Raw genomic sequence first — 26,756 nt, 5'->3', positions numbered from 1 at the left:
GCCACGACTGGACCTAATGGTCAGGGGTCAGTAAGAGCTGTTCGACAGTGGCATTTGCTGCCAAGGAGTGTGGTGGAGTCTCCTTCTTTGGAGGTCTTCAAGCAGAGGCTTGACAACCATATGTCAGGAGTGCTCTGATGGTGTTTCCTGCTTGGCAGGGGGTTGGACTCGATGGCCCTGGTGGTCTCTTCCAACTCTATGATTCTATGATTCTATGATTCTTTACCCATCTGAAACCAAAGTGGCACATTGGGTTTCAGATGTGATTTCCCCCCGCCAGCTCTCCTACCCCACTGTAGGAGCTTTGGAGGGGATTGTGTATTTAAGTGGGAAGGTAAATGTGAGGGGCTATGGGTTACAGTTCTTGGATTCCCTGACAAAGCAATCCTGAGACAATATATCTGGGAACTTGTATCTTCAGATGTGCTAAATAAGCTTTTTTTGGTTTCCCCAACCCACCTCAAGAACCTTTTTGCTGGCAATCTTTTCAGCAAGATCTTCTAACAGAGAGCCACGGTCAGCGATTTAACTTAGTGATGTTAGCGCTCCCTCTGCTGCACAATCTTTATTAAGAACTGGATTCTTTAATCCAGACAAAATAATACTTGGTGGATAATGTTAACATGGTAACTGTGTTTGCTTACATGATTCACAATGTCTCTCCCTTTTGTTGACATTCCCGCCCACCTCCCGGTGCATAGGAACAGGCATATTTCCTTTTCTTGCTCCATATTTTCTCTGTAAAATGACACGCAGTGTGGTGGTCCTCTTTAAACAAATAACAAAAACGGGAAGTATGGACAACGCTGCTGCTTCCTCATGTGAAATTCCTTCTTTCCTCATCTCTTTCATAATCACAAACAGCTGTAGTTTCTCATATGATGGGACAGTCAGAGTGGTAGACAGTGTTCAAGAGAGAATAGGAGCAGGGGCAGCTGTAATCAGGGTACAATAAAATTTATTATTATGTTTTTATTGTAATTTTACTGGTGTTAGCCGCCCTGAGCCCAGCTCTAGCCGGGGAGGGTGGGGTAAAAATAAAAATTATTATTATTATTACATATGGGAAGAGGAAGTAAGGCTGTCCTTGCTGTCACATTTAGCAGGTGATAGTAGTGATCTCCGTGCCACTAAACACTTCATCCTGTTGATTTTGGCAGGTGAGCCTACAGTTCACACTATACAAGAACACCTTGGGGAAGAGGGGGCAGATCCCTAGAAGCTGATCCAAGCAGATCCATGTGTGTTGTTTGCTTTGGCATATCTAGGTTAGGTATAGGCTGATCATCACCACGCCCTAGATTTGTGCATTACCTCTGCTCTGGGATGTAGGCAAGACCACTCCTGTTCCCAGCTTCCTTGCAAATCCCACCTAGAGCCGGCCATTGTGCAGCTGGTCTACCTCCCCTTTCCTGTAGGTGGAGTTTCCCTAGGAAATGGCCTTGGCAGGAAGCTGCAGGGCGAAGTCTACATTTCTAGGGGGGCAGAATACACGCTCTCTGCTCTTTCCAAGCCCCCAGCTCAGGGGGGGGGGGGTTGAGCGCTAGCAAGAGAAGCAGCTGTACAATCGCTGGCATTATCTGGAGAGTCTGATTTTCCTGCAGCAGAAAGGTGGAAATGGATCTTGCCTCCAAGGAAGGCTTTGTGTTCTTTTGGAGTCTTTAGGATAGTCAACTTTCAGACCAACCCCACGTACAGAGGGGTTGAAATTTGCAATGCCACCATTCAGAAGAATGTCCTTGGCGTTATGTGTTCCGATATTGTGCTCTTTTTTTCTGCTGATGGATTGTCAGGAAGTTTCTACATTCACCATGCAGTATCAGATTCTGGAGGAAGTACAGCCTGGGACTGTTCTGGGAAGGCTGTCGGAAGAAATTGGCCGGACAGAGGGCAGTTGGGGAACCTTTCAGCTGCTTCAGTCTTCTGCAGTGTTTCCCATACAGATGGACTCTCGAGACGGTTTGCTGAGCACCACAGGGAGGCTGAACAGGGAGCAGCTGTGCCACCACAGAGACCCGTGTGTCCTCTCATTCAGCGTTCTAGCGGCTCAATACTTCACCCTGATCCATGTGGAGATCCACGTCTTGGACATCAACGACAATGGGCCTCGGTTTCCTCAAGCGGCACTGGAGCTGGAGATATCTGAAAGTGTATCCTTACAGACTCGAATCCCTTTGGGCCGAGCCCTGGACCCAGATGCTGGCTCTAATGGTTTCTGTTCCTACTTCTTGTCACCCAGTGAGCACTTTGCCTTAGAGGTCACAGCCGGTTCTGACGGAACTCAGCAGGCAGAGCTGGTGGTCATTAAAGAAGTGGACCGGGAGCTCTACTCCTCGTTTGAGTTGGTCTTGACTGCAGTTGATCATGGAGTTCCCCCTAGATCTGGGACCACTGTTGTGACTGTGCATGTGCTGGACTCCAATGATAACAGCCCCACGTTTGCCCAGGGTTCTGTGTCAGTGGAGATCAGGGAAGATGCTTTACCCGGGACTTTTCTGATCAACCTCACTGCCACTGATCCTGATCAAGGACCTAACGGAGAGATTGAATACTCCTTCAGCAAACATGTTTCTGAGGAGGTGCTAAGAACGTTTGCTGTGGAGCGTCACACAGGCAGTGTCCTTTTGCAGCAGTCACTGGATTATGAGAAGAACTCAGCCTATGAGTTGGAGGTGCAAGCCAGAGACCAGGGTGCCAACTCCATTCCAGCTCACTGCAAGCTCTTCATACGTGTTCTGGATGTCAATGACAATACGCCCGAGATCCAAGTCACCTGGGCGAAACAAGCAGCCGTATTATCAGAAGCTCAACCCCAGGGCAGCTTTGTTGCTCTAGTGACAGCATTTGACCCCGATTCAGGCCGTAATGGGCAGGTGGATTGTTACCTCAGGCAAGGTGAAGAACACTTTGCCTTGAAAAGGTTCTCGCCTGGCAGCTACATGTTGCTAACAAATGCCCCCTTGGACAGGGAGAGCTGGACACAGCATCACCTGACCTTGCTGGCCCAGGACCGAGGGACCCCATTGCTGGCCACAACCAGACATTTCACTGTCCATGTCAGTGATGTCAACGACAACATGCCCTGCTTTGAAACCAACCATTATCATGTTTCCATTGCAGAGAACAGTGAGCCGTCTTCTGTTTTAGTTATGGTCAGGGCCCAAGATGCAGACTCAGGCCTTAATGGGAAAGTTGTGTACAGAATCCCAGATCCACTAGTTCTAGAGTGGCTCGCTATTGATGCCAGCACTGGGGAAATCAGAGCCCATGCGGCTTTTGATGCCGAGAAGATTACCAGCCTTGACTTCCTTGTAATAGCAGAAGATATGGGCCAGCCTCAGCTATCGGCCAACGTTTCCATGACGGTCACTGTGCTTGATGTGAATGACAATTCCCCAGTGGTAATAAAGCCAGAGCTGGAAGGTGGCCGTGCAAGTGTCACTGCCCTTGTGGATCCTGACACTGGACATGTGCTGGTGCCCAAGGAAGAAGGGAGCTCCGAACTAGCCGCCTCGGTTAATGCACCCCTTCTGCTCACTATACTGGCAACCGATGCAGACTCTGGTCTGAATGGGACGTTGCTCTACAGCATCCTGAGTGGCAACGAAGCCGGCATCTGTGTCCTTGATCCCCAGTCTGGGCAGCTTTATCTGAATGGTAGCAATGCTAGCAGCCTTTTGGGCAGGGAATGGGACCTGCTGATATCTGTGAGTGACCGAGGCCCGGTGCCACTCTCCACCAGATTTCTGGTGAAGATCACATTCAAGAGCCATTGTGAGCGCATGCCTGATTCTTTCCCGGTGTCCCAGCCCCTCAGCCCCTCTGTGGTGACGGGGATCTGCCTTCTAGGGTTGCTTGCCATCTCTTTGGTAGGCTTGGGGCTGATTATGTCCCTGTGCAAAAGGGAGAAGCACGGCAGCATGGCATATAACTGTCGGGAAGCAGAGCAGGCTTACAGCCAACAGCAGCCGAAGAAACCCCCCAAACCCATCCAGAAAGCAGACATCCATGTTGTGCCTGTGCTGCAGCAGGAGGATGTCCAGCAGCCTCCGGCTGAGATAGAGAATCCATCGGAAGCTGCCTGGCTTAAGGCCTTGGGGGTGCCATGCCACATGACGCCCACGCTGTACAGGACCCTCAGGAACCAGAGAAATTCCAGCAGCCTTGCTGAGCAGGCTCCTTGCTATGCACAAAGGTTCAGAAGCCCCAGCGCCCGGGATGTGCAGCCCACGGATAAAAAACTGCTCGACTCCATCTTCTGGCCTAAAGACCACTTGTCGGAAAAGGCTATAGCAGGTCCAGAGGAGGCTCCTAGTCGCCAGCACATCTTGAGAAGCCTTGTGAGGCTTTCTCTGGCAGCTCTTGCTGAGCAAGGCCCCGGAGGACAACTAGCCATGGAATCTGCCCCCGTCCAGGTAAGAGACTTCAGGACGGGAATAGGGTGGGTTGTGGGAAAGGGGTAGGTACCACAGAATAGGGATATATAGTAATCCATCTCTTGTGGGTGGTGATGCATAGTTGGCTATTGAAATAAATATAAATTATATTATGCTTCCTTTTCAGATTCAAGTAATTTTGTTTTCAAAGTGGTAGACAAAGTCCCAGATGCCAGCAAACGGATAGGCTTACTGAGGGCAGCTGGTTTTATTCTACTCTTTTTGCCTAACCTTGTAAAACAGGTTCATCTATTAAATATGGCTGATGGAGCGAGGAAAGAAGAGGTCCTTCTGTTCAAGAAAGCCGTGACAAACTAGTCAGTCGGATCTGGCAGAATTTTATTTTTGCACCCATTTCTGTGTTTTCTTTATCTGAGCAGTAAACACTTGTAGCAGGATTGATTTCTACCCCTTTTACTTCAGCATTGCTTACAGGGCAGTCCTGTGCAGGAAGTTTACTTGGAAGTTATGTCCCATGGTGTGTAATGGGGATTGCTCTGTATTATGTGTCTAGGATTTCAGCCTCACATATGTCACTCTGGTTTTACAAATCACTGTCCAGGGGCAGCTTCTGTTTTGTAACTTCCTGCCACTTCACCTATCATCCTTTTAATCTGTATAGTGACAGATCGCAGAGAGCTGAGGGACGAAAGGAATTGGGAGCCCAGGCTTCAAAACACTTAGCTGTGGCACTGCATGGCTACATCTTTGAGCTGCCAGTGGTGGGCAAGGGGTGAGATTTAGTTCCTCCGCTGTTCTATTCAGGGTTGCTAGATTTATAAGCAGTGCCAACCTACGTAGGCTTGCAACTAGAGTGTGCATTAGAAATTGCTCAGAGGAAACTGTCCAACTTGGCAAGTTCAGCACCATTCAAACCACTGTAACGCTGCAGCGGTTGCCAGCTTTGCATGATGGGTGGTAGCTGCTGTGAGTAAACAGAAATGCAGATAGACACAAATGGCTTGTTTTCTTGCAGAGAGGGGAAGAGCACTAGACATTATAAATAGCTCAAGCGGAGCATAGGGGAGTGGGGATATCCTGTTAGGAAACAGCTCTGGTCAGGATTGTATGCGGATACCGGCTCTTCCTGTCTTTCAGCAAATCTCGCAGTTGTTGTCTCTACTGCATCAGGGCCAAGTGCAGCCTAAGCCCAACCACAGAGGAAACAAGTACACTGCCAAGAATGCTTCTTGCAGGTGAGTTTTGTGCAGCTTATATGCCCAGCCTTGTAAAGCAGCTTTTCTCCTTCACTGGAAATGACTGGCCTATCCCTCATGTCCTGTAGAAACTTGTCTCCCTATCACTGGTGTTAGGTTTGCCCACTGTTTAATAGGTCCTGTACCTTTAAAGATAAGGGACGTGGGTGGCGCTGTGGTCTAAACCACAGAGCCTAGGGCTTGCTGATCAGAAGTCAGCAATTTGAATCCATGAGACGGGGTGAGCTCCCATTGCTCAGTCCCTGCTCCTGCCCACCTAGCAGTTCGGAAGCATGTCAAGGGCAAGTAGATAAATAGGTACCACTCCGGCGGGAAGGTAAATGCCATTTCAGTGTGCTGCTCTGGTTCACCAGAAGCAGCTTAGTCATGACCTGGAAGCTGTCTGCAGACAAACGCCAGCTCCCTCGGTCTATAGAGCGAGATGAACGCGCAACCCGAGTCATCCGCAACTGGACCTAACGGTCAGGGGTACCTTTACCTTTACATTTAAAGAGCCAGGCACTTTTGCTGAGAGGAAGTCTTCGGTAGAGGTGCAGCCAGTTCCTACATTTTTTTAAAGAGTTGACTGATAATGTGCTGAATGTCTAAAGAACTGAATGTCTAATGGTTCTCTTACAATGAAGGTTGTATAAGGCATAGTACTGTGGTTTTGTTTATTAACAGTTAATGCACGTTCTCTCTTATCCACTGCTGCTGTTGGGCATATCCCCTTAGGCTTGTCACTGTGGGATCTCTGCAAAGCGCAGACTGAGCAGGACAATGGAAGGGACAGTTTCTCCTGTGTTGGGTGAAGACCCAATCACTTAAGATGCTTCTCCTTTTCCACAGGAACCCCAATTCAAATGTTGAGGATCTCATCACCAAGGAGGGCAGCGGCTGTGAACATCATGATTGGGAGCTGCTGGGAAAGGAGCTAGGGAACCTACTGGACTGCCCATCTGGTGAGATACCATCACTCGTGTCTCCTCCGTCTCAGTGGTGCAGTCTCTGAAGCTGTATCCTAGCTGATCTTATCCTTTCACGGGCCCATCACATAATAGCTGACTAGGCACCCTTAGAGACACATTTCTGTCTCTAATCCCTGTTCTGTGATATGCTACCTATGCTACCCATATGCTACCTAGGAAAAGACACAGGAAGAGTAGTGCATTGCTGGGATCCTCTTCCTAGTGATCAAGGTAGAATAATAGAATTATATAGGGTTGGAGGGGACCCCAGGGGTCATCTAGCCCGACCCCCTGCAATGCAGGAATCCCAACTAAATCATCCATGACAGATGGCCATCCAACCTCCAAGGAAGGAGGTAGACAGGCTTATCTGTTTATTTAAAATACTCTCTTTTTCTCCAAGCTCAAGGTAGCATACATGGTTCTCATCCTCTTCCTTTAATCTCCACAACAAGCCTGTGAGGTAGGGTCAGCTGAGAGGCAGTGACTCGTTCAAGGTCACCCAGTGAGCTTCAGGGATTTGATCTCTGGTCTCCCAAGTCTCTGTCCATCGCTCTAACCCAGGCACAGGAAAAAACCCCGGCCCTCCAGATGTTTGGGACTACAATTCCCATCATCCCTAGCTAACAGGACCAGTGGTCAGGGATGATGGGAATTGTAGTCCCAAGCATATGGAGGGCCGGAGTTTGACTATGCCTGCTCTAACCACTATACCACACTGGCTCTCTGTGTAAAATCCTGAGTACATAATTCATTCTGCTTCTGCTAGAAATGGAGGGGGCAGCAGTTACGTCAACCGCTGATGAACAACAAAAATCTTATTGTGGTGTCCCCCCGACCCACAAAGCATTGGAAACATTAAGGGGTAGAAATTTGCTTTTGATTTTAAAACGAGTAATGAGATTAACATGATGCAGAGTTCTGAAATCAGTACTCACATGGAATTACAGGACTCGTGTAGCCCCGAGTCTATCCTTATCAATGAAGCCTAATTTATTCTTTCCCCCACCCTGTAGGGCTGGATCTTGATCAGCTGAACGTGGAAGACCCAGCATGGATGGCGAGGCTGTCCTTTCCCATCTCAACTGACTACAAGGACAATATTGTCTCACCAGGGGCAGTACCGTCTCCACTGAGCGAGGAAACCACAGGCAGAGATGAACCTCACACTTTTGCAACCTTTGGCAAAGCAGCTGGGCACAAGCCAAACTCAGAAGAGCCCAGGCTTTCCAGTACCTTCCTCTCAGAGATGAATACACTTTTTGAGAAGATCTTGGCTCAGAAAGTCAGTCCCCAGGTAGATTGATGATTGGGGCTCTTGAGCAACTCTCAGAATGTAGCGAGCCCCAAGATCTGACTAGAGATGATGTGGGGGCTGAAACGGACAGTGCTTTGGGCAACAGAACTGGCAATTGCAGTAGCAAGGAGACCTTCACCTCTTCCGGAACAACTACTAGCGGCCAGTCCTCTTTGTTCTTACCACATCCCTGCTGCAGGAAATCAGCATACCTCTATGGGACAATGAAAGGCAAGCTGGAGAATAAGGCTCCCTGCCCACCCCCTCCCGGCCACTATTTAATTATTTTGAATTGAGTGGGAGCAGGAGCTAAGGTAAGGAAATGCTGCTTCTTGGTCAGGCACTGAGTCTCCAGCAGGTGCTTCTTACCCATTACCAGGCTTTAATACAACAATGAAATTTAGAAGCTGCTGCTTGAGTCCGTTATTTATTTATAATAAAAATAAAACTCTCAGGAACCAAATTCTGTTCTTTGAATTATTCAGTCTACCTCCCAAACTCCACTTCCTGTTTTTATTCTATTGCATTAAAATTTCCTTCCCATTAGAAAGAAGGTCCTTTCGCTCCCTTAAGATTCTGAAACGTGGCTAAAAATCTCCTTTCCTTTCTGAAATGAAGGGGAGAATCAGCAGAATTCCTTGTGCAATTAAATTCAGTAAGCTCAAATCTTTTAGAGAAAGAAGACTAGGGCAGACTCCTTCCCCAATTTCTGACTACAGTGTGAAATCGCTTGTCTGATTTTCAGAAACCATTTATGATTGTATCCCTTTACATGGGATGTGGAAGTCCACATCTGCTTAACTTCAGCACCAAGTGCTTCAAGACTTGGCCCTCAAAACTGCAGTCTATAGGCTCCCCGTGTTCATTTTGCGGATGCAACATTTGCTTCCATGGTGCAAGGGTCACTCAGCAGGAACTCAGGGTCACTCAGCAGGAACCCTGTATCCTGACTCCATTCACAGGTGGATAGCCTCCACTGTATCATTATGCTGTGGGCAAACTGTCAAATAAGAAGTTATACATTTAGGAAGAGACGGAAACAGGTGCCGGCTATGCCCATGTGATTTGCCTCTTAAAAGGATCACTGTGGCAGCCGGTAACACAGCCACCATCTAGAGCAGAAAGTTTCTCATTAGCCATGTTATCCAACTGCTACTCCTGAAGACCACGCTAAAGACTGCAGCTTGAGGTTATCTGGGAAAGCTGTGGTAGGCATGCAGTTTGCAGAGCTATTTGCTGCATCCCTAAGGCTTCCTGTGCTCCAGGAGTGAAGCAGGCCAAAAGCTGGCTGTCCAAAGTGAGAAGCTGGCAGCTGATCCAGGAGCTGAAGGCAAGGGCTGGATGAAGAGGTTTTTGCTGCCAGTGGTGACTGGTCCCGGATCTGTGTAGCTAAGTGAGAGAGAATATCACATAATTATCACAACTGCAGTAGCCAACATTTCATTCATTCTCCAGTAAGCACCATTTCCACACCATTCCGCGCCCCCCCCCCCAACTCAGTACCTGCTATCTCCTCCTGTGCCATTACTTTGATTCTCTCCTGTGCAGCCTTGGAGCCAGCAGCTGCTGCTTCCTGGTAACGCTGTCTTGCTGTCGGTGAGTTCTGGGAGACTCCAGTGCCCTTTTCACAGCAAACACACAAATGAAAGCTGCTTGAGAAATCCTACATGCAAGTACATGTGTATAAAGAGCATTAACCATCCACTCCAATGCACCTGAAATGCAGTATATTATTATTTTAGAACCATCCAATTCAAGGCAAAAGACCATGCTTAAGCTGTAAACACCGCCCTGGGCCTTTCCACATGCACTGCCTTTTAAAAAACTGCAAATTCTCCAAAGCCAGATCTATCACTATGCATAATTAAAAAGAAAAGCCCAGCTGCCAAGGCTTATGTTCACTTTAAAAATACCTAGATTGTGGCAGATACTGGGCTGCCATTTGTTTTAGTGAACTGAAGAATAGCTATCAAGGAACAAAGAAAGCCTAGCAAAAACAGAGGCATAGCAGCTCATGGATCTTGTGTTTGTGGCCAGATGGAAAGCAAGAGGAGTGGATAGTTGCACAGCCTGCATTAACATGCCTTGACTGAGCCAGTCAAGCACCTCTTCACCTAAGCATGCCAAACAGCTAAACTGTAAAGAGCAAAAGAAAAGGATTCTCATGTCACCCATGGACAGCCTACTTCTACTTCTGAACAGTACGCCATATCTCTCCAAGCTGATGTTCACCTCTGTCAGCCCAGCAGCAGCGCCTTCGTCCAACAAACCCACGCCTTCCTGGGGCACATTTTCCTTCTTGTCTGCTCTTGGGCAGTGGCGGAGGAGACACTGAGTGTAGCGCTGCTGGGCCATGGGGTGTCCCTGGCGAGCAGCCCGCTGGTAGTAGAAGACTGCCTAGAACAGAGAACAGGGACACTACTACACATCCGATAAACTGTACTCCTGCCAGACAAGCAAGTGTTCCTCCCTGCTGGCTTCAGTCCCACACATGATTGGCAGGAAAGTGGCCTGGCATGTTAGCCCCAACCCCACTGCAAGGAAGAACTACTACAAAGTGGAATACCTGCCTGGGGGAGGAGGGGGCAGCAGCTGGAGACTCCTTTGGACAGCCCTGACATCTTTCTCTCTCTTGCTGAATGTTTTAGCTCTCTTGTGTGAAAACATTGGCTCCTTACAGGGTAGCTTTTGACTAAGCTGCAGGCACAAGTTGCATAATGCAACTGGAGGCTCTGCTATAATGTGGACGTTAAGTACCTCTACTGAGGTTCTCTTTGAGCTTCGGCATAATGGAAGATTCTTCGTAACTGAATAAATGAGTTTCTCTTGTACTGGAACACTTGGAAAAGGCGCAACTTGGAGGACCGATATTTCCTGCCTAGAGCCTGACCCCCCTTTGAGCAAGGACGCAAAAACAAAGGAAGCTCAGGCAGCCTGGAGCAAGAGATGAACTGGGTCACTGCTGCAGCTGGAGTGGCTGCCCCCTACCCCCACCTCCATCGTTATGGCAAATGCTCCACTCTAGCCTGCCGTTGCACATAAAGCTGTTTTGTTGCTAGTTTCTTATGACAGTGAGTGTTACAGGGATAGCCATGCTCTCTTGGGATCAGCTGGGAAGACTATCAGGGAAAATATGAGAAAGGGACACAGGAAGCTGCCTTCTACTGAGTCAGACCATCCACCTGAGCATTCCCTACAATGACCGGAAGCTGAATTCAGGGGTTTCAGGCAGGGAGCATTCCCAGCCCTACCTGAAGATGCTGGGGATTGACTCTGGGAACTTTCACATACAAATCCAATGTGTGTGATGAACTGCAGCAAGTATCCCACTGCAGTTCTCTGGGTTAAAGCTTGTGACTCAGAAAGAGAAACAAATTATGTCTCCCAACACATATGGCACACACTGAAGTTGCACCCACACTCTCCTTCCCTCTTGTGCACAGCAGCAACACACAAGCCAAGAAACAAATGGGAATAGAGGACCTTGGCCATGTTCTTCTTGGTGCCTCTTCCGTGTTCGTAGCACAATCCCACATTAAACTGGGCTTTGCTGTGGTTCTGATCTGCAGCCAGCTTGAAGCAGGAAAAGGCCATTTTCCACTGCTTGTCATGCATGTTCTCAAGCCCTGGGAAAATAATGTAAAAACAGTGGTCCAAATTCTAACCTGAGATGGTGATTGCACCTATTATCAAAGAGAGAATACCCTCAGGAGGACACTTATGCTTCAAACTATTCGCTAATTCAGAGGCTATCCTGCAGTGAAGATGAGGCAGGCAGTGGCAATTCAATATAAAATGTACTGATTCCAGTACCTCCTGTTATGCACCTTCAAATTAATTTTCAGACAAGTTCCCACTGCATTACACTACATCCAGCAAGTCCTACTATCTCTGTTTTACAGCTAAAAACAGTACATACTCAGGTACTTAAGGTGGCACGGAGTATACAATTGGACAGAGTTACGCAGCAAGCAGCTGGTCATGTAACTTCTGCAAAGTCTTCCTTTAATCTTATTTAACTAGGCAGGACATGACAATAGTGAAATAGGATGCTGTTGCAAAAAAAGCACTCTGGTGAAAAAATGTTCAAATGCACCACACTCTCACCTACTTATCTAGTCATCACGGGATGAATGCTTTTTTTTACTTAAATGCGAAATATTTCACATGTCATTTCATGTACCCAGGCACACATGGAAAGAAACTACCTTAAAGCACAGCTCCTATGAAGCTCTTTCGTATGAAGTCATACCTTTGGTACATCTAGGTATCTACATCTTGGTATCTACTCTCAACAACAGCAGTTTTCATTGCGAGAACCCCCCCCAATGCCTTCTAACTTGAGACCCTTTGAAAACGTAGGTTGCTGAGGACTGAACCTGAGACTTTCTAGATTCAACACATGCTCTCTATCATTGCCACAAACCATTGAGCCGTGATGGTGAACCTTTCCCCCAGGTCTTCCCTACCCCCCCATGGCCACCCATCCGGCACTGCACACAAAAATGGCCATGACTGAATCCAAAGTGCACAAATTATCCCCGCTCCCCCTGGGACAGCGTGCGAAAAATTATTAATTATTATTTCCACTCTTATAAATCAATTTCTCCCTCAAGATAGTGCAATTAATTCATTTCATCCAATTAATTCATTTCCCCCCTCAAGACAGTGCAAATCACATTATTAATTCTTCCATCTCCTCTTCCCCGCAACCCCTCCCCACAAAAAAACTGTATAAAGGTTTATAAATCATGGTTTTTAATTAATTCATTCCTTCCCCAGCCCAGCATGTTAACTGTCATTGTTATTATTTCAAGCTCCCACTGTATTTTGAGACTCATCAGAAGGATTTTTGAGTTTCTCCCTGCTGCTGCGATGCTCAGGGCTCATTCACACTCCCTTCTGTGCTGCACTTCCTAGAGGAAGGTCTGTGCTTTAAAGTGCCAGGTCTGAGCACTCCCCTTCCCCCCAGTGCTTTTCCTGCGGAAACCTGCTCTCTTAACGCTGAAGCGGAACGAATGGCAATTCTGAGTTTTCTGCGGATTGCCGTTTGCTCTGATTCAGCGGTTAAGGGTGGGTTTTCATGGGGAAAGTACTGGAGCAGGGGGAGGTGTATACAAGATAACTGGCTTATACAAAGTTAGACTGGGTCATCCAAGAGAATGGAGCAAGCTAAGGTGATTTAACCAAAGACCAAGGAAAGGTTTAGCCATATAAAAAGGGGGGCAAAGAGGGAGTTTTTGCTGCATCCCAGAACAAACAGCTCTGCTCTCCCAGCAAATGTTACAAGATAAATCTATGCAGAATACTTAGGGGGCTGAGTAAACTGCATAAAACTGAAAGGAAAGGGACCTACAGAACACTGTGCTAGATAAGTCCTTTCTCTGGGCCTGAGTCATTGCCCTTTTTAACATAAGTGAGTGGCATAAACCTCTAGTATCTCTGTCAGGTCTATGACACAGTTGAAGACAGAAGCCCCTGCCTGATGAAGACTGGATAAGTAACTCTATAAGCTGTTACCAAGGATGTTTGATGCCACGGAAATGCTGGCTTGAAACACCTGGTGCACTTGAGAAGCAGCTTCACCAACAGATGACTCCTCTTCCAGATTACCCTGCACAGGAGGCAAAAATGAAAACCGTGTATAGGTTGCCCATCTGTGGACAATCCTCTCTTTGCACTAGCTTTCACATTACAGGCATCTTCCCCACCTACATGCGTTTGAGAAAGGAGGTTTGGAAGAAATGATTGTGATGGAGATTGGTGGATTTGGGGCAGAGTTTGGCTTTTTAGATGGTGCTCCCCATTATATGCAATTTCACATATAGGAAATCTGCATTTTGTGCAGGCGTTATGTTCCAAACCCGCACATTCCGCCCCTTCTGTGACATCTTTATGATGTTTTGGGACTAGTTCCAGGTTCTGTACCAAAGAAATGCTCATACTGTGTGGCAATCCTACAGTCACCAGACATTTGGAGTGAGAATTAAAAGACTGTCCTTTCCTAATGGCTGTTAACCGAAGGATCACGAAAATAAGAGAGAAAGAAGTGGATGGTTTTCTGGAGCAACTGCAGCAATTTGCAAGTGGACAGATAAAAACTATTTCATTCTCCCACTTGTGTTGAACACAAAGTCTGATTTCCTATCACTGCTGAGAATATCAAGGCTAATATACTGATAATCATATCGTCCAGTCTCCTGCTGGACTGGACAGGTGGAGTCATTTCCTGAAGTGTAGACTTGTCACTGGGCTTTGGGAAACTGCTGGTCAGAATGTTGCCATAGCAGTGACCCCGCAGTTCAGAGGTGTGAACTGACAAATGTCACAAGTGGCTGTCCTGGCATTTTCACACTGCTTTGGACTGCAGACCTTGGTGACATGAAATATGCTATCCTGGCTGTGAATTTGGTACTCTTTACAAATAATCTAATATACCAACTCCATGTGAATAGGCCCCAGATGGAAAGAGGGAACTAAAAACTCAACAGAAATATAGTGTAAGAGATCAGTTCAAAATATCAAAAAATGCCATTATCCTTCCTTTCAATTGGAAATTTAGATACATTCAGATGTATCTCATGACATATGGCCACACTTTTAATGGCTACATCCCAAAACCCAAAATGATGCATTTTAAATCATATTCTCCATCTCTTCAGAACAGATTCCTTCTTTATCATGTTACATGTTTGTTGCACAGTTATGGTAGAACAGAATGGTATTGCTTACACACATAAACTGTACTACTTTTCTAGAATGCATGCTAAATTTGCAGTAGTAGAAGAAAATGCTCTTGGAGTTTGCTTCAGAACTGAATTGTGGTTGCATGTCTGTGCGTTAACTGACCTACATTTAAACAAATGTCCCTTTCTTGTAAGTCTTGATCAAACTAATTTTGTATCTGGGGTGTTTAGTCAAGATTCCCTGGAGGAATTTCCCTCAAAGATTCTTGGGAACTATAGTTCATTAAGGGTGCTGAGAGTTGCTAGGAGACTTCTACTCCCCTCACGGTGGTTCTTCAATCAATCCCTCTTCCCAGGGGTCTATGCCCTGGATCTACTAAGAGAAGACTTGGAACGTGTCACAGAAATCAGGCGGCAGGGTGGTGGTGGAGGAGGGAAACCTCTTCCCAAGCCCTGGAAAACCACATTAGTGGGGAGATGGTCTAGGCAGTTCCACCTTTAACACTATTCCCTTCTGTTTCAGCCTGACAGCTGCGGCACTCATAACTTATTGGCACTCAAGACTTTACATGCAGCTATAGCAAGAGCAGCTCTGCTTGATCACAGGGTTCACTGAGTCCAGCCTCTCTCAATCTGGTACTAGCAATGAACATTTGGAGAATCTCTTATCATCAGATACAACATAGCTATTTCACTTCCTGTCAGATGTTTAGAGGGCTTTTTAAGTGAAGTATACACAATGGTTTTTTTGCCCTCTTAACTCTTCAGTATATCCCTTATTTCTTGACATTAAAGTCAACACTTTAAAAGAAGATTTCAGAAAGTTCAGAAAGTTAGCACATGCTAATTTTACTGAAGCCAAGTAAGTGTTTTATTTTTTCAGTGAATCTTTAGCAAATCTACAGAGTCAGCAATTTCAGTACTGGAATGATTTGGTGCCATCAGATGGCAGAAGTATATATTACAGGATACTCTTCATCTTGTCGGGATTAAGAGGCAGGAAGGACTGTTGCCAGAAAGCAAGATGGGTTAGTCCTTCCTTATGGAAAATTAAAAATGCTTTTGTATCAGAAGCTATAAAGCCTGGCTTGATAATAATACAAAAGATGTGAATGCAGCTCTCTGGCATGAAAAGTGTGCTTCCAGATTTGGATCCAGAAATTACCCACCTGTCCCTGGCCCCTGTGGGCACCGGTGGAGTGCGGGTAAGCAACCCCCGTTCCACCCTGCCCTGCCCCCATTCCACCCTTTTAGTGAAGTGTTTAGAGACTTTTGGGGTCACTTCCAGGTTTGGCATCGTTCACATGTGCATGATTGCGCATCATTCAGACGCGTGTTAATCGGTCATTGCCCGTATTTTCCTTTTGTATGGTATTTTGAGTGCAACATGCTGCAGGAAATAATAATACAGTGGTACCTTGGTTTGCATATGTCTTGGTTTGCATACGTTTTGGATTACAAACACGTCAAACCCGGAAGTGCGTGTCCTGGTTTGCAACCTTTTTTTGGATCACAACCCATTTTTTTGGCTTACAAACAACAATTTTTTGGAGGCCCCATTGGCAAAATCGTGCTTTGGGTTACAACTTGTTCTGGTTTACAAACGGACCTCCGGAACGGATTATGGTTGTAAACCAAGGTACCATTGTAACAACAACAACAATAATGACAACAACCTGAATTCAAGAGTACGCAGCCACAGCACTGTGTGAGCTCTTGCCCCAGCCTTACTCTCCTTGCCTCTTTCATCAATCCAAACTTCTACAGTCATGATTAAAATGCATCTTGTATCTTTAAACATGATTTTAGTAAAACTGGAAATCCTAGTAAGGCACTAGGTGAAAAATTCCCGAACCATGTGTCTCAGGCCTGAACAACCTGGCAGACACAGCAAGGCTGTTGTTTAAAGTTCACTATCCAGTTCCATCTCCAATCTCGGTTGTGACACCATTATTTCCCCAAGTCTCTGTTTTTCACCCCACATCTACTTGATACCACTTAGCTGAGACACCACCACTCTCTGTTAGATATTCTCCTTACCTGGACAAGCCTACTTCCTGCTATTACCATATAGCTTCTTCTATCTGTACAGCCATGTGAGCTTTCCACTTTCTTATCAGATACCACTTGGTCTTCTCTGTCCTGCTTTTTTAAAGGTTTCAGTCTCTTTCACCTATCCTTCCCTTGGGTTCCTGTATCTCATCACACTAACTCAGGCTTCCTCAAACTCAGTCCTCCAGATGTGTTTGGCCTACAACTCCCATGATCCCTAGCTAGCAGGACCAGTGGTCAGGGATGATGGGAATTGTAGTCTCAAAACATCTGGAGGGCTGAGTTTGAGGAAGCCTGTACTAACTACTCAGCCTCCTTCTGAGGCTCTGCTCCATTCTGAACCTCTCCTCACTGTTCCTGGGCAGCCTTCCCCAATGTGGTGCCCTTCACATGTTTTAGACTAAAACTTGCATGATCTTGGACCGTGGGCCATGCTGGCTGGGGCTGATGGACACTGAAGTCCAAACCATCTGGAGAGTGCCAGAATGGGGAAGGCATAGGAATTTTAATCCCAGCCAAAGTTGGTATTTTCTTCTTCTTTCACAGAAGCTGGAGAACGTTCTGTTGCTAGCGGCTTTATCCCCTGAACAGTTGGAACATGCACATTGTGTGACTGCACATCAACCAACTGTTGTCAGATGAGTCAAGCCAAAATCTTTAAACACTTTTTATGTCAATGTATACAGTTTGCATTAAGTGAGCTGTCTCAATGTTTGGCACATTTCAAGAGACAAGGTATACCTGCAAATTCTGGGTAACAAAAGGAAACGTGGACAATACCGCTTCAGTAAACAAGCCAAGATTCTTCACCTGGGGTGGTGCTAGTGATCATGGCCCAAGACTGTGTTGCCTTATAGCTCAATCTACATAGGCATATCCATTTCTTACTCTCATTGTACAACCATGTCAAGGTAGGAGTTCCAAAGCAAACATTAAAATATGTGCCTTTGCTTCTACCCTGAATTTAGTTGGTCTCAAAGCTATCACGGGTGTCCCTGAAGTATACCAAAATGTACATGAAATCCACATGACACTAATATGGCAAGTGGTATCAAGGTTATGCAGAGAGTGTGTTCATGCTTTCGAAAAATTAAAAACCCTTCCCTAGCTCATTATCTCTTACTTTAGAAACCCTGAGCTAAATTCATGCTAAAAGTCAAGTCCCACAAAAAGAAAAGAGGCATTACCTGCAAGCGTAATAGGCACGAGTCTGGTTCAGAGCCTGTGCTGGATAGGAAGAGGATGTCCCCTGCAAAAAAACAAAAAAAAGATAAGGCAATGACCGTCTGGGCCTCAATACCGAGTTGCCTTCCCTGCCATAGTTCTGGTTGCACAGATCTGGAAGTTGCAGCTTCCTCTCCTACTCTTCTGTTAAATCAGCAATATTTTGTGATATGCCTTACAGCGGACAGCTCTCTTCTATGTCCCTTCAACTAACTTTCACTCTGAATAAACCCACTGAAATTAACAGGTTTAACTCAACCTTACCCATGAATTTAAATGGGTCTATTCTGACTCAACAGTCATCCTGCTCATCTTTGAGAACTCAGTCAAATAAATAATTTGGCCAGAACCGTTCTTTGCACAGCATGGGTAGCAACCTGTGGCATGAAAGTGGAATAAGGTCCTTAGTCCATGGAAGTGGAATAAGGACCAAGAATCTGTGACACATTTGGACAGAAGCAGGAGAGCTCAGTCAGGTACAGCACTATACCTAGGCCTATACTGCTGCCTGTCTCCACAAAAGCTCACCAGACTGGGATGAAACCTGTGGTTAATAAGGGGGTTCCTTATTAGCAGTTGTGTGATTAGATGGGCACGCTCCTGCGCCTCCACATTACCTTAGTGTAAGAACACGTGCTTTGCATATAGCAGTCCCAGGTTCAACCCCTGGATCTTAGAGGAGGGATGGGAATTGCTATTGCAGAAACCTTGGAAAACAGTTGCCACCTGGAGAAGACAGTACTGGGCTAAACAGTAAGGAAACTTCACTGGTTCATAGAAACAGGATTTCTCTCACATTAGCCACAAGGCTACTGTACAGCTATACCCACTCTCTCTACTGAATTGTAGAGATTCTGTAATGACCCAAATACCTGTTGATTACAAGAACCCCAAATATATTTTAATATTCCCTTTCACCTATGGCCAGAAGGTAATTACCATAATGTAAACAATTTTTCTTCTTAAATTGCAGCTATTTGTGTTACTAATAGTTTATTGATGACTATGTTGCTCATCAGTTTGTTTCAACAAGACTTTAAACTTCCTCTTTTTATAGACATTTTTAAGTCCCACTTTCTCCTTTCATTAAAAGTATGAAAATAAGGGTGATATATTCATTCTAACCTGTCTTCCCCATTATTTAACAACCCAAATAAGAACAAATGCTTTTGAAACACAAGGTACTTGACTGGAAAGTTCCATAAAGCAGCTACTGATTGGAAAGCCCACAAGAGAATCTCCTGTTTAACCAGAGACATCTCAGGCAACCATGTCCCAAGCCAAATTCTCTCCAGGCTTTTGCCTCAGAACAGGCTGCTTGCATGACCTGCTGATTTGCCTGTCCTCGTTTGCAGCTGGCCACTACCCCATGCCTTCTGACGTGTCTTTGCATTCTAAAATCAAGATCTGTACCTGTTTCTGAAACATGTTGATATTGTTTTGGCTGTGAAGTTTTGCTAGATGGATTCTTTGGTGCATAGCTGGAGTCGTCTCCCACGAAGAAATGTTGTTCCTCTTTCCCACTGGAGCAAGCAGAAGGGGCTGTGGGAGGGACTGAAGGAGAGGAAACATATTAGAAGTACATAGGATGCTGTCTCAATCCCTATTTTACAAAGACAGATCTTCAAACATCTAGGAGTCTTTACAATTCTGATACAGTTTTGCTGCTGGAGTTTCAAGTGCATTACATATAGCTGAAGAGTGTGTGTGTGTGTGTGTGTGTGTGTGTGTGTGCAGTGTATTCTTCCCAGCACATGATGCTCTAGACTCAACTGTGCTATTCCCTAGCAAGCTTACCTGAATGTTGACTTTGGGGCAAAACAGCAAGATGACTCTCCAATTGGTAAAACCCAACATCTCCTCCACCTGGTTGCACAGAGCTCAGCCTTCGAACATGCTTCACCAACTCCACAGCAAGAACAGCCAATGCACTCTAACAAAGGAGAGCAAGGATTAGGGACTATCAGAACAGCTTTGTTAAAGGCTATATACAACTCTGTTCCTATTATAAAGACTTCTGCCCCCAAAGCGACCACTCTCTTTTACCATGCAATCATTCCAGGCCTACTTACCAAGGTGAAGGATGTGCAGTGATGCAAGAGGTTCCCACATCCACAACTTCTGTGCTGCTGGTGCCTACCATGCCGGCTTCAGAAAGAAGGACAAGAAAAGAAAACGGGTATGGAAACCAGAAAATAAGCTTGCATTTAATTCAGCCTGCACCAAAGCTTTGGAGAAAAGGCTATGTGCGACCTACTCCAAAATCTACACTCAGACACCACCTTTTTTGCGGACGGGGTTACCCGCCACTCAGTTTTCATATTAATATTCATCTAGGTTTCTCCTGTATGTAAGCAGAGGTAGAAAAGTTAACTGAACATTTTTCTTTTCCCCCTATGAACTATTCACCCTATGTTTGCTTCGATTTAGTGTTAGGTGGATCCAGAACAATAGCACTGGAAGCTCTGGGTAAGTGTCCAATGTATAGTGACGTTTGAGTAGAGGACATGGTTCCATCTGTGAACTTGTGTAAGCCTGATGCTGGTTGTGTTCTGCCTTTCCAGCATGGATGTAATTCAAGCTGGAGCAAAATGCAGATTTCTAGAGGGTGATGAATTTTTTTTTGGATTTTAGATTGCAATTCTGTACTCATGATCTCCTGGATATGGCAGAAACCCCTTCCCGTCCCCCCTGCCATGGCAGCAGAAGATGAGATAAACTTTAAATAAATAATTTATTTTTAAAAAAACTCGGTAGAGAGAAAAAGAAAACAAAACAACCTCTGCCTACCCCTACACCTCAAGCCACCCTCATGATGAAGTAAAATATGATGCAAACCAGCCCCCAGTTACAACATACCACCAACAGCCTATGAACCCCACAGAGGGAGAGAACTCAAATGCTGGAGCTATTACTTTCTTGCCTCAGGGTGTGCACACTTAGAACACCCAAGGGTGATGGTATCTAGGGAGAAAGGGCACTCTGCACAAAGCAGCCTGTCAGAGCACATAGCTAACACTCCTTTAACTAGAACCCAGACTTATACCTTGCCTTGGAACTCTAGACACAAATATTCAACAGCAACTCCCACTCCACCTCCACAACGGGAAGAAAGTACCCCACAGAGGTAAACAAAGAAAGGCAGCAACCATGCCACAAGGTATTGTTTCTGCAGCTGCCCCTGTGGGCAGTTGCACGTGCCCTGAACATGCTTTTCAGCACTGTGCTATATGTGTATACTGTGTCTTGGCCAAAATGTATTGCTTTAACACTCTGTGCTCTACCAACAGCTGAGAGCAGTGTCTCCCACAGACAGTAACCCCACACCTAGGACAGTATCCTGCAGGTGAGACAGGAAGGCATGGACTCAAGTGCAGGCCTGGAAAAACTGTCCCTGCATGTGCAATGTTCCACTCGAAACCCCAAAGGGATAAGGGGGAAGTTCTGTTTAACTGAGAAATCCAAGAACAGTAATCCTTCACCTTACATGCATTTGACTCATGCGATCTCAACAATACGCTGTTGAAGGCAGACCGGAAGTTCAAAGGAAGGCAGGTAGCTTAAAAGATCTCTCTGAATTAGGTCCACTTGGCACACCAACTTTGGAATACTCTCACAAGATCTCATGGGACAATCTGACTTTTGGGGGTGATCTCATGCCAGCACACCAAGCAGTCCTTGCTCCCCAAGCAAGGCGGAGATCTTAAAAGCTATTTTAGCACCAGGTCTGCTTTGGCAACCCAGTGTAAAAAAGGTTTTAAAGCTCTATGCTTTGCTTGCTGAGCAAGGCCCACTTAGTGTGCCAGATCTGGGAGTGCTGGGGATGCTCTCTTCCCCACAAGCCATGGGGCGGATCCAAGGGCTTGATGTAACCAGGTTTCTCTTTCAGCCGGAACTCACCAGAACTCAGTTCTGGCACCTCTCAGGTGGACAGCACTGCCATTATAGGAGAACAAGGGAGGCATTCATGGTGAGTTCCAGCACCTCTTTTTCTAGAAAAATAGTGCTGCGTGAAACCCTTGGATCTGAGTCCCATGTAAGATGAGGGAATATTGTATTGCAGCTTATTTTATGGTTTACATCTATCATTTGGAGCATTATTAAAGTCTTGAAATCTAATTCCTCAGTCTTCTCTGTTTAATAACCTGTGACCATGTAATGAACTGCAGTGCTATTAAATCTGTATCAGTAATGGCTGTCCCAAGTGCCTCAGGGATTCAGGGAGGCAGTGGGACTTAGGCTATGCTTGGAGCATGGTATGCTAATCTGAGAACATGCACCAGCGTCCACATCAAAGCAATATTCTAATAGGGTCACTGACACAAACCACTTTCAGAACTCATCACTTTAAAAAATAAAATAAAACACACACCTAAAAATATAAAGCATTAATGGGGAGCTGCTTGAAAACAGATATATAATGCAGGTACACTCATCAAAGCCAGGACTGGCCACAGCTCCTTGCTGAGTGTATGTGTAGAGGTAGCGATGGAAAAAGAACTGGAATGACATGACCAGCTCCTCTGGCTACAAAAGAATTGCGTGGTGACAGTGGGCACTGTTTTCCAAGGAAAGCTGGCAGGCATAGCTGTTTTTTATTTATTAAGTTTCAAAACTAATATTCTGCATATACATTAACAGAAAAACAAACATGAGGCATAGGGCAATAACAATTGTTCATAATATTGCTATACTATTATATAAAGGATCAGTGCGGTTAAGCTGACAACTAAGAAGCTGAGGGTCAAAGGATTATGTTGAGAAGGATTATGGTTGCGTTTCTTCCAGCCAAGGTGAGTATGGAGCAAGTTACTTGACCCAGAGGTCCGTAACTGCCGAAGGAACAGGTGGATGTATTTGATGGGTTTTAACAGAGTCTAAAAATTCCCCACCAGACTGTCATGAAGGAGCCTGATTCTACCTTTCCCTTTAGGAATCTGAAATGCCGTCTTGGCTTTTTTGAAATGTTTGACATCTTTTGTTCTTATATGTGATGGAAGCCACCTAGAGTGGCTGGGAAAACCCAGCCAGATGGGCAGGGTATAAATAATAAAACTATTGTTATTAAATTATTATTATTTTCCTGAAGAGCAAAGCTCCAAATCTTATTCCACTAGTTTGTAATATTGAAATCAAAAGTGTCTTCCAGCATTGAGTTAGACAGTCTGGCTGCAAGAAATCAGGAAGGCATGCAGTTCTTTGGATTTAATATCCCCATTTATTCCTTCAAATAGCCAGCGTAAAGCAAGTTTTGGAGAAAACTGAATATGGTCTTTAATAATTTTTAAAATGTCTACTTATATCTCAAACTATATTTGTTGTTTTGGACATTCCCACCACATATGTGCACTGTTGACTGTATTCTCTCCAGCACAAATGGTAGGACTCCAAAGAGATACCGGAAAAATTGACCAGTGTAAAATACCATTTATGAGCGATTTTTAATGCCTGTTCCCTTGTAAGAACAGTGTTAGATTTAAAGGGGCCTTCCCCCCACATTCCTGACCAGGTAGCTTCATCTTTGGTTTCCTTCAGGTTCATCTCCCAATTAGATTTTAAACTTGTTTAAAATCTCATAATACAAATTCAGTAAGCTCTTAAACATTGCTACCACAAATACCTTTCCATTAGGAGAACAGATGAATGGCATGAGAGTGGACTACAGGGTCTTGCAATAGATCTAAAAGTTGATAAGCGTGAAGCCATCTTACAGGTAAGGTTCCTTAATGCCAAGGTTAATTGCTTTCTTGAGATTGGGCATGAATTTTGGTAAAAATATTTCAAACAATAACCCTTTGGTTGTCAAAATAATGTATTCTTAATAGAGAGGTCATTAGCTTTAGAATAGTACTTCATTGGCATTAGTGGTGAATATACGAACAGTATTTTTTCTGCCATTTTTTCCAAATGTCAAAAGAGCATTGTGTGTATGTGTTTAATATTATTACAAATTGGGTTGAACAAAAATTGAGGAAAATGTACATTTCTTATTTGAGAGTTTCCTAATTGGACCCATGTCTTGTTGGGGCAGAATATCATGCTTGCAGGCACAATTCTATGAGCTTAAAACTGATACAACACAACAAGGTGGAGGGTTGATGTAAGAGAAAGAAGAGACCTGGCCCTCTTCCAAGGCACATTAGCTCCCCCAACCCACCCTTAACTATAACTATGCCCAAAATTCATCTTTGAAACACCTGTAATGTGGAGCTGGGCAGACCAGAAGTCATAAAAGCACAGGCAACAAGAAGCTCAAAGCTTTATTTCCATAAGACTCCCAAAGATATTAAAATAACACAATCCTTGCCAAAGCTATATTGATAATCTATGTGTCTGCAGTGAGCAATATTTCCTGATCACTTTACAGTTGCCAAAATTTGACTACACTAAGGTGAAGGTAGCAAACACTCTATTGAAGAGCCCTCATGTGAAAAGTCTTCCCTCTGAAATAGCTAAGGTTTCCCCGCTCCGCACCCCACAAAAAGAACCCCAGGGTGAATAAACTTTGCAGTTTCTAAAGCCCTTTATTTGTACAGTTTTGCAACCAAAGCCAATGAGCTCTGAAAAATGAGCATGAGCTTGAAAGTCTTGTTCCAGAGAAAAAAATGGCTTTGATCATTACAATCACATGCTGAGAATATAAATTGCACATATTTCCCTTTAAGCACACTGGAAATCTGCTTTAAAGAATGTAGCCTCAGGCAAACAAGAACTCTTCTTCTGGACAACTGCTTGAGCTGCCACCCATCTTGAATATCGCAGGACAGAACTAATGCTGAAAAGAGCCAAGGTTAGGGCTGGGATGGAGAACCTGTTTTCAGACTGAGAAATGAATTCTTTTTAAGCTAGCATTCGGGGGGGGGGGGGGAATACCAGTGCAAAATTAGAGCAACAAACTTTAACTTTATATAGTAGACTTGTATTTACATACACTCAGACATCCCTCTCTATCCTCCATTCAAGAAGCATGATCAAAATCCAAGGACACATTCTAGCCAGGGGGTGTGGTGTGGGGAGAGTCCCATTTCTGCCTTAAGGCCTGGTTTTGCCCAGATTCTGGGCTTGCTGTGAGGTGTCAGTTTAGGCCAGGGGTGAGAAACTTCTAGCCTGTGGGTCAATCTTGGTCAGCTAGGTCTCCTTCAATGAATGAACCAACGAATGAACGAACGAACGAACTAAAATTAGACATTTCTTATTATTATCCTCACTATAGCAAATCACAATTCTATGCCATCATTTCTAGCCAATTTGTTTTTATTAAGGCCACAGCTGTGATACCATTTAAAAAGAAAATTTGCAAAAATACAGTGGTACCTTGGTTTACAACCATAATCCGTTCCGGAGGTCTGTTTGTAAACCAAAACAGGTTGTAACTCAAGGAGCGCTTTCACCAATGGGACCTCCAAAAATAATTCGTTCGTAATCCACCCCCCACCCCCGTGGGTTGTAATCCAAAAAAAGATTGCAAACCGGGACATGCACTTCCAGGTTTGATGTGTTAGTAATCCAAAACGTATGCAAACCAAGATGTATGCAAACCAAGATACCACTGTATGGATTTCCATCATTTCTTTTGCACTTAGAATAGTAACAATTGTTCTTACCAATCCAAATGTAGTCTAAAGTTATAAAGCACAAAATTCATGCCTTATAACTTTATTTCAGCCATGAATGGTTACTGTACAGTAATAAATGATTGCCAGTTATGTAGTCCAATTTCAGAAGGTTTTCGTTTTAATATTGTTTTATATATATATATTGTTGGGGAAATAAACAAGAAAATTGTCGCTGTTCTTTATTTCTCCTTTTGCCCCACTGATATAGTACCTGACTGTACAGGAAAGTGATTCTCTTTCTGTCAGTGATTGTTTTAGATTCCCACAAGCGATCCAACCCAAAACATGTTTCAGATTGCAAGCAAGGATAAATCTCGTTATTTTTCTACTTTCACTGCCTTTTCAAAATCCACCCACACAGGAGCAAAGTCTGATTAAAAGGAAACGACAGCACTTCGCTTCTTTCCACACAGCCATGCCTGCTGTGTTTCTGATGCTGCTCTCTACCTGAAGTCTCTGTGTAACAGCCAAAGGTTTATTGGCTGTTTCCCAAACTTTTTGGGAGCCCCTGTGGTTTGCATGGCCCGCTAAGAACCCAATAAAATTCAAAAGAGCGACCAATTAATTGCATGTTTAATTGAAATCCAATTACAAGTTCTTCTCGTTGAATTAACGTAAGGGACGAAGCTGATCCAGCAACTTGGGGAGGCCTGGGGGAGGGGGTTGTCGTTTACACCTGCGCAGGTAACCCAGGGAGGCTCACCTGGCGCCATCGTTTCCCTGGGCAGCCCTTCGCCCTTTTCAGAAGCAGGTGGGATTCTTCCCGTCAGCCCTGCTTGGTGCTTTATTTCTCCTGCCTCTGCTTGCGGGCAAGACGAAGCGGCTCACAAGCCCCAATAAATAACAGTGATAACGGCAATGACAGCCCCCCCCCCTACGGAGAGCGCGGCTGCAGGTGCGGCGGGGGTTCGGCGCCTCACCTGTCCTCGGTCGGCGAGGGGTCTCCGTCACAGGGCCGGGCCGGGCCCACAGGCCGGTGGCGGCAGAGGGCGACGGTGCCGCCGCCTCCTCCTCCTCCGGGGAGCCTCACTGCGCACGGGAGAGAAAGAGACAGAGATGAGGAGAGGGGCGAGAGGCCCCCGCCGCGCGCCCCCCCCCCTCCGCCCCGAGGCGGGACGCACCTCCCCGGCCGAGGCTCCACAGCAGCCGCCACAGCATCGTCCCGGCGACCATAGAGAGGGGCCTCGTCGCCCCCGCCAGAGCGCCCGGCTTGCGTCAGGCTCGCGCCACGAGCGGCTGACTTCCGGGGGGGGTCTCCGGCGAGCTCCGGGTGCCCCGCCC

The 26,756-nt window shown here is 45.5% G+C and overlaps 2 protein-coding genes across 2 annotated transcripts; one reads left to right on the top strand and one right to left on the bottom strand.

The window, feature by feature from the left end:
* The first annotated feature begins 884 nt into the window (after window positions 1-884).
* Window positions 885-8,360, top strand: PCDH12 (protocadherin 12). The gene is made up of 4 exons (XM_081206214.1): window positions 885-4,415; window positions 5,535-5,632; window positions 6,482-6,594; window positions 7,617-8,360. The coding sequence occupies exons 1-4, from the start codon at window positions 1,716-1,718 to the stop codon at window positions 7,904-7,906; spliced, it is 3,201 nt and encodes a 1,066-aa protein (XP_081062340.1). The 5' UTR covers window positions 885-1,715; the 3' UTR covers window positions 7,907-8,360.
* On the bottom strand, window positions 8,309-26,756 carry DELE1 (DAP3 binding cell death enhancer 1). The gene is made up of 11 exons (XM_081206495.1): window positions 26,597-26,756; window positions 26,396-26,504; window positions 19,932-20,007; window positions 19,657-19,792; window positions 19,273-19,413; window positions 17,823-17,884; window positions 13,418-13,511; window positions 11,381-11,523; window positions 10,130-10,294; window positions 9,401-9,518; window positions 8,309-9,286 (listed from the first exon to the last, which is right to left on the bottom strand). Exons 1-11 carry the CDS (start codon window positions 26,646-26,648, stop codon window positions 9,039-9,041), a joined length of 1,344 nt encoding a protein of 447 aa, XP_081062621.1. The 5' UTR covers window positions 26,649-26,756; the 3' UTR covers window positions 8,309-9,038.

Source organism: Podarcis bocagei, assembly GCF_964188305.1.
Source record: "Podarcis bocagei genome assembly, chromosome: 8".
NCBI classification, from domain to species: Eukaryota; Metazoa; Chordata; class Lepidosauria; order Squamata; family Lacertidae; genus Podarcis; species Podarcis bocagei.
Note: the sequence above shows the minus strand (reverse complement) of the source record. Positions and strands in the feature narration are given on the sequence as shown.

Bases quoted from the DNA above. Each gene is read 5' to 3' on its own strand.
- DELE1 (XM_081206495.1), bottom strand. From the start codon at position 26,648: ATGGTCGCCGGGACGATGCTGTGGCGGCTGCTGTGGAGCCTCGGCCGG. The intron at 17,885-19,272 runs GTACAGATCTTG...GTTTTTTTGCAG, and splicing joins TCAACATGTTTCAGAAACAG to GGGACATCCTCTTCCTATCC. The intron at 11,524-13,417 runs GTAACAGCTTAT...TTATTTTCCCAG, and splicing joins CGTGGCATCAAACATCCTTG to GGCTTGAGAACATGCATGAC.
- PCDH12 (XM_081206214.1), top strand. From the start codon at position 1,716: ATGCCACCATTCAGAAGAATGTCCTTGGCGTTATGTGTTCCGATATTG. The intron at 4,416-5,534 runs GTAAGAGACTTC...CCTGTCTTTCAG, and splicing joins TGGAATCTGCCCCCGTCCAG to CAAATCTCGCAGTTGTTGTC. The intron at 6,595-7,616 runs GTGAGATACCAT...CCCACCCTGTAG, and splicing joins CCTACTGGACTGCCCATCTG to GGCTGGATCTTGATCAGCTG.